General features: G+C 36.8%; 2 protein-coding genes across 20 annotated transcripts in view; one reads left to right on the top strand and one right to left on the bottom strand.

The window, feature by feature from the left end:
- Window positions 1-5,127, top strand: part of LOC126377515 (multiple C2 and transmembrane domain-containing protein) — an 81,927-nt gene extending 76,800 nt beyond the window's left edge. For all 18 annotated transcript variants that reach the window (XM_050025270.1, XM_050025269.1, XM_050025271.1 and 15 more), the window contains 3 exons: window positions 1,829-1,938; window positions 3,815-3,912; window positions 4,841-5,127. In XM_050025270.1, the coding sequence (XP_049881227.1) occupies window positions 1,829-1,938; window positions 3,815-3,912; window positions 4,841-4,918 (286 nt within the window). In that variant the 3' untranslated portion in view covers window positions 4,919-5,127. The remainder of the gene's footprint in view (window positions 1-1,828; window positions 1,939-3,814; window positions 3,913-4,840) is intronic.
- LOC126377543 (uncharacterized) overlaps window positions 1-11,148 on the bottom strand; it is a 394,831-nt gene that overhangs the window by 157,879 nt on the left and 225,804 nt on the right. The gene's annotated exons all lie outside the window — the stretch shown is intronic.

Raw genomic sequence — 11,148 nt, forward strand, 5'->3', positions numbered from 1 at the left:
GTGTTAGTGCAAGTTTACCATAATCAAAAAACTCAATGGGCTGAAGGTACCATAATAAAACAACTTGGAATGTCCGTTTATTTAGTTCACGTAAATAACACTAATAAGACAATAAAAAAGCACAAAAACCAACTTTTGAAGTATAAGGGGGAGGAGTGCTCAGGTACGAATGAGTCATCACCGCCGGTTCCAGCATCGGAAAGGCCATTGGAAGAACAACTACCACCACTAGTTTTATCAATGCCATCGGTACTACCACAACAGCCGGTCACAGTGGAACAGAGCTCGAGACGCTCCGAGGATGAGCGCCCGGCCGCCAGCCCGGCACGCTCAGCGGGCGCCGACCTAGAGCTATGGTCTGAGTGCGACGCAACGGGTGACCAAGTTCTAGAAGTGGCACACCCCCCTCCCGACGTACAACCTGAGACTGTTCCAGCTACAACGAAACGGAACCGTAACATAGTGGACTACAGACGTTTCTTTTAGTTTTAAATAAGGGTGGAGGGATGTTAGTATATTAAGTGGGTAGTTATAAGTTATTAGAATAAGATGCGGGTGGACTGCGTTTCCCCCGGCCTGGCAGTCGAATACAGCTTTTAAACGCGTATGGTTGTATCCTTTGTGTCCTCATCGGCTCCCTCCCCTCGCGGTCTTAACACATAACATAACAAATAATTATATGCACATTATTATAATATATTAATCATATATTTTATCATATTATCATATAAATATGATTAATTAAAAAAATATTATTATCATTATTAAAAATTAAAATATTATTCTTATTATTGTTTATTTTTATATTATTGTTTTATTTTTCATATTTGCTGAATACACAGGAAATACAAAAGAGAAACGAAGAGTACAATAGGCGGCTTTGATACTTAAACATTGTACCTCTTCCTGGCAACCTTTTGGGTACTTAGAGGAGCTTATCGCTATCGACCCACTAGGGTCGATTAATTCTTTCAAATATTTTTCCTCTCAGACGACGCCCTGAGCCGAGGTTCGCGCCCAACTGGGCACCCTCAGGCCTGTTGTCTTAAACGTTGTACCGGGTGAGAGCCTTCAGCGCTCCCCATTTGTCCGGCCAAGTAGTTAATGCCATCTGCGGCAAACCTACAATAAGTCACGTCAAAAAAAAAAAAAGGAGTTATCGACAGATGGCGTTGTAACCTTTGGTCACAATTGATGTAGCTAGGTCGCAGTGGCCATTCGGGCTGCATCAGTTCGAGCCCACTCAAACACACAAATAACAATAACCTAAGTCTCTCTCTCCTTGGTATTTATTATTCCCATCTGATGGTGGGGTCTGCCTTCTTCGTACTTCTCTTCCACTTCGCTCTATCGGACGTGTCGTTCTCGGAGACATTGCACATGCACAGGTCCCTTTTGACCACATCCGCCCATCTTGTTTTTGGTCGTCCTCTTGGTCTAAGCCCTGGTATGAGTATGATAACAAAACCTGGTATGATAACAATAACCCAACGACCTCCGTGGTCCAGTGGTTGAGAGTTGGGCTCACGATCCGGAGGTCCCGGGTTCGATTCCCGGTGGGGACATATCACAAAAATTACTTTGGTCCCTAGTTTGGTTAGGACATTTCTGGCTGATCTCTAGATTGTCCGAAAAGATGATCTGTGCTTCAGAAGGCACGTTAAGCCGTTGGTCCCGGTTACCATTACGTGAGCCATTTCAGGGGCCTTTGGCGGCTCAATAGTCACCCTGGCACCAGGGTTGATGAGGTTGGTACTCCATCTCACAGCCCACACGATAAAAGAAAACAAGAAATAACAATAACCTAAGTATCTTTGTTTTATTTCAGCCTTTGCAACTTCACGGTGCCATATCTGAGTTATATAGCAATAATAATGCTCTTTGGAGCAATGTTAGTTTTGTACGTGATACCATTGAGATATTTACTTATGGCGTGGGGTGAGTATATTTCAATCAATCAATCAATCATAACATACATAACATAAACACGAACCTAGCCAAGCCCGTTAAAATCTTTGGCGGCGGAAGTGTTCTCCCACCCCTTTTATCGCACCATCGGAAAGTCTCCCGCCTGGAAGCAATCTAGCGTGGCCCACTTGGAAGTCTTTAAATAGGCTCCGGACACAGGTTTGCCGCTGCAAGGATAATCTCTGCAGGTGGGGATATCTGGTTGATGGTTGCGATGATTGCGAGTGTGGAGTATCACCACAAACTATGGCTCACCTTTTGTGCTGTCCTAAGTGCCCTAACACCTGCACTATTAAAGACCTTTACGAAGCCACTGACAATGCCGTAAGCGTGGCCAATTATTGGTCAGCAAAAATTTAGTATCGATCGCCATCGACTCGCAAAGAAGAAGGGATAACATAAACAGCCTATATACGTCCCGCTGCTGGGCACAGGCCTCCCCTCAATCAACCGGAGGGGGTCAATCAATCAATCAATAATACTTTATTGCACAACGACATGTATAAAGGACATAAATATACGAAAAAAAGCACAATAGGTGGCATTATTGGCCTTATTTTTTCTTATACAGGGTGTTAGTGACATTGTAACGAAAACTTTGAGGGATGATTCAGGCCATGATTCTGAGTTGATATCAAGTGGAATTTTCCGTCGCAAAAGTATGGAACGGAAAATAATTTAAATAAGCTCTAAAATTTTCATGACTTCTCCGACAGGAAATTCCACTTGATATCGACTCAGAATCATGGTCTGAATCATCCCCTCCAGTATTCGTTACAGTGTCACTAACACCCATACCTACTTGTATGGCTACTGTATGTACTTGTATGGGGTGTAAGTGACATCGTAACGAATACTGAGAGGGATAATTCAGCTGATTATTCTGAGTTAATATCAAGTGGAATTTTCCATCTCAAAAGTATAGAATTGAAAATAATTTAAAAAAACTTAAAAAATAACATGAATTTTGCGACGGAAAATTCCACTTGATATTAACTCAGAATCATGGTCTGAATCACCCTCTGAGTATTCGTTACGATGTCACTAACACCCTGTATATACTTCTTGTTACTATTCTATTGGCCGTTTTTTACCTACTGGACCATTTACACGTTAGCATAAAATAAGGAATAATACTACGTATAGGATGTAACTCTCCGCTCCCCACCGCGTCTGCGCTAGGTTTACCTCACCCCTATCGGACATAGTTTAGTCTTGAATCGTGAAGGCAGCGCGCGAACCATTTTTTTTTTCTATGGACTATGTCTCACAGTAAGAATGAGGTTCGTCCAAATCGTAGATGAAAGGTTCAACATTAAATTAAAAAAAAAATACGCTGATTCTAGAACTGCTGAGATAGATCATTAACCTTGCTATTTACTGCCGCAATGGCCTCCGTGGTCCAGTGGTTTGAGCGTTGGGGTCACGATCCGGAGATCCCGGGTTCAAATCCCATTGGGGACATAAATATCATAAAAATCACTTTGTGATCCCTAGTTTGTTTAGGACATTACAGGCTCATCACCTGATTGTCCGAAAGTAAGATGATGCGTGCTTCGGAAGGCACGTTAATCCGTTGGTCACGGTTACTACTACTTATGATGTAAGCGCGTAGTCGTTATATTAGACATGTCAGGGGCCTTAATGATTAATATTATCTATATCTATAATTAGGAAAATGAGGCATTCGGAAAATAAAGAAATGGTAAAATGAAGACTTTTCTTAAAGAAGAACTCGTCTCGATAATAATTAGCAAAATTTTACATATGGAAATATAGGAACTAGGAACTTGTCGCCGGAAGGTACTACCTACCTACTTACTTAATAAGATTGTTAATATTACAGGTATAAATAAATTTACAAGAAAAATACTGCGGCCTCATACGATTCCTAACAATGAGGTTCTTGATCTACTATCAAGGGTGCCAGATGATGAGATTTTGGTAAGCAACTCCGATATTTAGCATCATGTCTGCCGACTGAAGCGTAAATGCCATCTTAGGCAAATAAAAACAAAACTAGGTAAATCAAAATAAAGCTTCGTCATGGTTTCTTCTGCATGTTTGCTAGGCAAAGGTGTCGATCTGGCCAACCAACAACTTAATTTTAACTTAATTGCCAGGACTAAAATCTCTTTTCTTCTTTTTTATTTTTTTCTTTTCTTTTTTTTTTGCACGTATTTTTGTGCGTGAAGAACGGCACTAATTTAGGAGCTGTCAGGCTTTTCGGCGGGAAACGGAAACGGGACAGTTGCTTTCTTCATTGAGTAATCTAAATAATTAATACGAAGTGGTGTTTTGTGGTTAATGATCGCATTAAGTTAGTCGGAAGACATTCGCGAGTGTTATTATATTGGAGTATTCAATAAACAAAGTGTATCTGCCTATTTTCGCTTCGTGCCAGGAAGCCGCTTCATAACTCAAAAGTTTATGCGGACTTTTGAGTTAATTCGTTTGGGGTTCGGAGTAGGAGTCTACTCCGAGGGTGGGGGCTTAGGTTTCATCATCATCACCTTTCATCATTTCATTAATCATCAAGAAAAAAAATACGTCAGACATGAACGATGAATGAATGATGTGAGATACTAGACACTTATACATCACGTCCACAAGCATCGCACGAATTCAAAATACGCGCGTAAATCGCATCTCACTAACGCGCGAATCATTTCGCGTGAATCGTTTCGCGGTAAATTCGACCTTTGTGGACAAGGTTTTTTACCCGCACGTCCACCGAGCCGGCTCGCCGCGATCGGAGATCGACGGCCAACATTTACTGGAGGAACTGTACAGTTATTTCTATGATCATAGATAAATAGGCACCTAAGTATGTATAAGTACTTATTTTCATTGTTATTTTTGTCCATTTCAGCTCGACTGTCGAGAATTAAAAACACATTCCCCGAATGAACACAGACGCGATGCGAGGAAGAAGCACAAAGCATCGTAACATACCATTACTCTTATCAGGAGACGGGTTAAAACGTTTCTCTCGAAAATATTCTATAGGAAACCATGAAAAACATCGTTGTACGCCTTACAGACAAGCTGCATTTCAAAGCCAACTATTTATAATCCATTGGTACATGTAAAAAACACAAAGAAAACATGAATTTTGCCTGCTGACCGATTTGTTTGTTTCTTTATGTGCACAACACGACGCTCATCTGTTTTAAAATCTAATGACGGACTTTCCAGGCCACATAGATGGCGCTGTTCAGATTTTCCTACGTATAACCTTCTAATTGTTCGGGGTTATGGGTCAGAAGAGAGTAGAAAAACTTCAGTGAAAGAGAAGAGTTAATTAATTTATTACGCAACACACCCTACTACATTATCTGTCAGAGAGGCAGTAGTCAATAATAGACGCTATAGAGTTATAAAGTAATAGGGATGCGTCACAACCAACACCAGTGATGTGACATTGCTACTATAACACTAATTTCGTGGATAACAGACATATGCATATGTTTGTTTTTGGGTATCAATTGATGGCCCTTGTTATTACACCCAGGCACAATTACAACACCCATTAACATTCTAATCAAAATAAAGAGAAGCAATATAGGTACCAACATAATTCTATACATAATTCGATCCGAATATAAAAAACAATTACTTTTATATAAGCTTCTGCCATTTACATAGTGTTTTTGAAAAAGTAAGTAATTATGTTCCCGAGCAATTTAAATTCAAAATATTTATTTCGGAAACTAGTGCATATTATGTTAGTAACATAAAGCTTAACCTAGTATTAGTAACAGATTCCAAAGACGACAACATAAAAATAAGCTACATGAGACCGGCCCGAGTCACCTAAGCCGCGGACAGCTATTCTAAAATAGGTAATTTTCATATTAAAACAACGCCATCTATATTGCTTTTAGGGAACGTAGCCTGGAAAATCCCTCATTACTGAAAAATATGTAAGTAGCCTTATTCCGAAATCGATTCACAGAACTGTAAGATATTTCACTTTTAAGGTAGGTAAGTATGTTAAAAATCTGGCAACACTGTGACAGAATGGGCAGGCAGCAGGCATGTGAAGTCGGAATTCCATCATCATCATAGTAATATCTTATATGAAATGCCTTGTCGGTAGGTAGGTAGGTATCTTTATAGTATCCAAACCTACTCATTTTAAAATAGTCTAAAGTTGTTTGTTATTTGAATATACCTAGATAGATATCCAAAATAACCGTCTCGTCCATAATAATAAAAATTGAAAATTATGACGAAAGAAAATACGACATAGTTTTATTGTTATGAAAGTTAAATGACGTAAATTATATTTGTGTTTTATGAAAATATTAAACTCAGTGGTGCTAATTCCTGTAAACACCATCTAATTTTATTTTAAGTTATATCTGTCATTTTCTTATCCGCCGAAAAGGAAAGGGACGGGTAATCGACAAGCATAAAATTTATGGATCACACGTCAATTTTAAGCACAAATCTAAAACAACCGTCTAAAAATTCGCCCGGGTTATTCATTTATTTACTCATTCTTCCTAAAATTAAGAGCTGTCAATCATCCGTCCCTTTCCTTTTCGGCGGATAAGAAAATGACAGGTAGAACTTAAAGTAAAATTAAGAGATGGCTGCAGGAATCGGGGCCATTATCAATTTAAAAATATATTATTATATAGGTATATTAATTATAAATATCGCGAGGAGTGGAAATCTGTTATTCGATCCCTACATCACAGGATAAAAGAATTAGAAGAAGAAGAAGAATTGTCAAGATGTACCTATATATTTTTAAGCTAACTAGTTTATTGTCATTCAATTAATTGCCTAGTCCGTTAACGAAATAGAGTCGTGATGATGATTTTTTTGAAAGTCTCATGACTTTATATTATTTTTTTTAAAAAATGTCCTATTTAACTGCGCAAGACACAGAAGCAAGCGATAACGGAACGGGGAGTTAAAATGGCGACATCGAAGTAATTCAATTGTCTAAATGACTAAGTATCAAAAACTATTATGTCGTGAGGTAAGTGTAAGTGTCGCACACCATGCATCAAGTCCCAATTTGTACGTGTATAGAATTTGATAATGTTTATTAAATGCATAATAATAAATTTTACGTAGATAGGATTTTTAATGAAATTGTTTTTGTATCAAATGTTAAACTTGTTAAGTTTATATTTATTAGGTTATTAATGAATATCTTGACTTGTCAGATCCATTCTCAATGTCCTTTCAACTCATAGAATAAGACTGTGACCAATCTCATTAAGAAAAGAAGACAAAATAATCGATTTTATAATTAAATTATACATACAACAACTACCAAAATATGATTTTTAAATTCTGTAAATTGAATTCTGAATTGTTTTTATAGCATTTACTCGTGTTTAGAGAAACTCACAAAGAGAAAATTTAAATCGGAAAAAAATTCTCGTCCCTGCTTGACAAAAGCTGCGGGATCAAATCCCGTCCGAGTCAGATTTTTTTCGATTTTATTTTCTCTGTTTACTATCTAAAAGTCTAGTACTCATTAATCATCTAACTTCCATAAGTTGTTAACTTCTTCCTTTATTGTTGTAATGTTCTATGCAACAACTGTCTGTCTGTCTGTCGATATAAAAATAGACACCTAATAGAGTAGTTTCTTACATTTTTTGAAATATTCTTAAATACTATTAATCTCCTGTGTGGATAGTGTCTAAACTTTTCTCTCAACAATCTATTATTCCAGTTTATACAATTTTATCTTTACTATTGTGATGTAATTATTCTAGTATATATTTATTGAAGAAATTCTTCACCGTAATTTAGTCAATGGATAATGGACAGCGCAGAGTTTACGACCCGCCGCTGTTTGAGGCCCGCATAATCAATTAAAGAACTACTTCGTATTTATTGACGCTATTGGAATATCTTGAACGCGCTCGAACGAAAAGCGTCTTGTTGGGCTGCTATCTTCCAATTGGGTAGTTTCCTACTTAGGTCAAAGATAAATTATGAAACGTTTTCTTTTTTCTATTTCTTATTTATGAATTTTAATCATGAAAAATGTAATAATATTGTGTGCGACATTTTGTCACGTTTTTCTATGACGTCACAGGTTGTTTTTGCATACAAACTCCATAGTAACTTCTTGTTTTGTCGTTTACTTAAAAGAAACTCATTTGACTATTGGAAACTACCTTATTGTTATGCTACGTTTACATTCAATCCACTGCCAGCCAGCACGAATGGCAGAGTGAGTAACACGAGTAGGTATTTTATCTAACAATGATGGTAAAACGACGTAGGCGTAGGTATTGTCGTCTTTAAACACCTACTCGGATTGCCCATTTCTCTGATGGCTCTTCTGAAAGTGGGTATAATTTACACGTAGAGTAGAGATAACTTGTTTCCGGTAGCGATTATGGGGTTAGTCTGGCAAAAAAGGTAGAAATTACTAAGTAGAAAGTTTTTCTGTGATATTATTTTCTTCTATTTTTCGACGGGCTATGGATACTAGGTAAAAAAAAGATTTTTAAATTTGTAAACCAGAAAGTTCCTGCGCAGACAACGGGGCGGCGCGGTCTTTTTGGCCTTGTGCTTTGGCCGCTCTTTGTTTCTTCGTTCGCGGCAAAAATGCCGTCCGCGCGCCAATAAGTAGTGTGTGTTGCTATTTAAAAAAAATACGTAGTCGGTCCCAAAGTTCTGTCATATATGAAAATAGTGATAAAATAAAAAGTACCAATAAGTTTATAAAAATTTATATATCAATTTAAAGTATATTTATTAAGAAATGAAAATAACTTAAAATTATTCGAAATGACCTCCCTTGTTTTTAATAACTTCCCTCAAACGCCGCGGCCAGTCATCTATCGCAGCACGCACCATATTCATGTCTATTTCAGCGACGGCTTTAATTATGGCTGACTTCAGGCTCGCCAAATTTTTGTGGGGTTTAGCACAGACCTTGTTCTCTAAGACCTGCCAAATTTTATAATCCAGAGGATTAAGGTCCGGACTGGAGGAAGGCCAATCTTCGTGTCTAATAAAGTCAATTTTTTGATGGTCGAACCAGGCTTGAGTAGTTTTGGCTTTGTGTGCAGGCGCAGAATCCTGCTGAAACACGAAATGATGTCCTGAAAATAGCGTGTTGGGCAGATCTTTGACAAGCCGATTCAAAACCGTCTCTTGGTACACTTTTGCACTGGTTTTGACACCTTTTTCGCAGAAATGAACCTCCGTTGGCCCATAGTAAGAGACACCTAACCAGACCATCACTGAAGATGGATGATGCCCATGTTGAACCCGCGGAACTTTTTTTCCTGCTTCTTCAGAGTTCTATGCGTACACTCTATCGTTTTGCTTATTGTACTTTTCTTCTATATCAAAAATTTTTTCGTCTGTAAAAAGTATGTCACGGTGTCGGTTTCTCGCGTACCGTTTTAATAACAACCGGGATCTTTTGAGTCTAATTGCTTTCAGGCGGGCATTAAGTAAGTGTCCACTCTTTTTCTTGTATGCTCGCAACTTAAGGTCTTCGTTTAAAACCTTTTTGACTGTTTTTCTACTGACCCCCATCTGCAAAGCCATCAGTTTCTGTTTTCGGACAGGATTTCTTCGTATGCGCGCCTTTATCGCTTTGATCACTGCTGGTGTTCTTGCGGAGCGAGGCCGGCCAGTTCTTTTCTTGTCCTCAACACTTGAGACTTCATTATACCTATTTATGGTACGATACACAAACCTAAGTGTTATTTTCAAATTTTTGAGCAACTTGAAAATGGTACTCGGCGAGTGTCCACAGCGATGCAACGCTAAAATTGCGATTCGGTTTTCTTTCAAGGTCCACTCCATCGTAATAAATCACGGCAAATGATCATTTTTTGTTTTAAAATAATTGTCAAACATTCAAAAATGGAACGCCATAAAATTTTTCTAAAAGCATGTTCGAAATTTAAACTACGTATAATAAAGAATATAATTTTATGATACATAATTCTACTCTTTTTTGTCAAACTAAACTAATTTTATAAATTCCATCTTCCATCATGATAGTAGCACAAATTATATTTATCTATCTGTAGATATAGACGTATCTGTATCCTAAACTACGTATATTTCTAATATTGTAGCACTTTGTCTTGGGAAAACTATATTTTTTTTCCACCATCACGTTTGAATATCATTGCAAACGCTTTTAGGCATATTTTTGTACTTTTGATTGTTATGTATCTTAAAGTCAAGTGACAAGCATGTATGTGAGTGTCTTGTACCTACTTTTTATACTTAAATGCCTAATTATAGAAAAAATATTTAGCCCAAAGAATGAATTCGCTAGGTTGTCTTGACTATACAAGCGCAAGCTATGTAAATAAATACAAGTAGGTGCCTTATTTCATATTTCAGTCGTACGCTGGATCCAAGGTAGATACCTACACAGGTTTATATATTTTGCTCAAAGGCAAAAACTACTGTAAAAAGTTGTTTTTTTTTATAAGAAAAACGTGAGAAGTAGGTATCTACCTGCAACGCTTTTTATTTGTAAACTATATATTTATGTTTCCTGAAAAATAAGTTCCTGGGCAGAATAGGTAGTTCACTAAAATTTTATTTTATTACTCTACATAAACAAGCACTATGCTAAATAAGTACTTACTTACCCATCACTTTATTCTTAAAATATCACTTCTGCACGTAATAATATTTATAAATTTCAAATTATTGTCAAAGGTATTGAAATTAACGCAAAAAAATGTATATATTTGTGTAATAAAATGATACGAGTCATATTTAATTTATTTATAAACTAATATTTGGATATTTGAATTTTATTTAGTAAGTAGATATTTAAATTAACATTTTGTATTTATATAACTATTGTTATAAGATTGATTATTTTTACAGACGGTTAAGGTAAACAAATAATTTCTTCAATAATTGTATAAAGAGTAACTACAAGCATTTTCTTCCATTCTCTTTAATGTAAATTATAAATTATTTTTATGAGCACAAATGATGAGTAATAAATGTTGCGCTTTTCATATTTTAAAGAATAAAAAGTGATGAACATTTATTGTTATTTTTTATCCCAAAGAATGTAGGTGATTCAGTTCTTTTTACCTACATTTAGTAAAATTACCGGACTTCAACCACCGGAACTCAGTATCATTAGTGTTACCATAAAAAATATTGTAGGATTCATGACTTTTTGTAAATATCCAGTTTTAT

This window comes from Pectinophora gossypiella, chromosome 23 (assembly GCF_024362695.1).
Source record: "Pectinophora gossypiella chromosome 23, ilPecGoss1.1, whole genome shotgun sequence".
Lineage (NCBI taxonomy): Eukaryota > Metazoa > Arthropoda > Insecta > Lepidoptera > Gelechiidae > Pectinophora > Pectinophora gossypiella.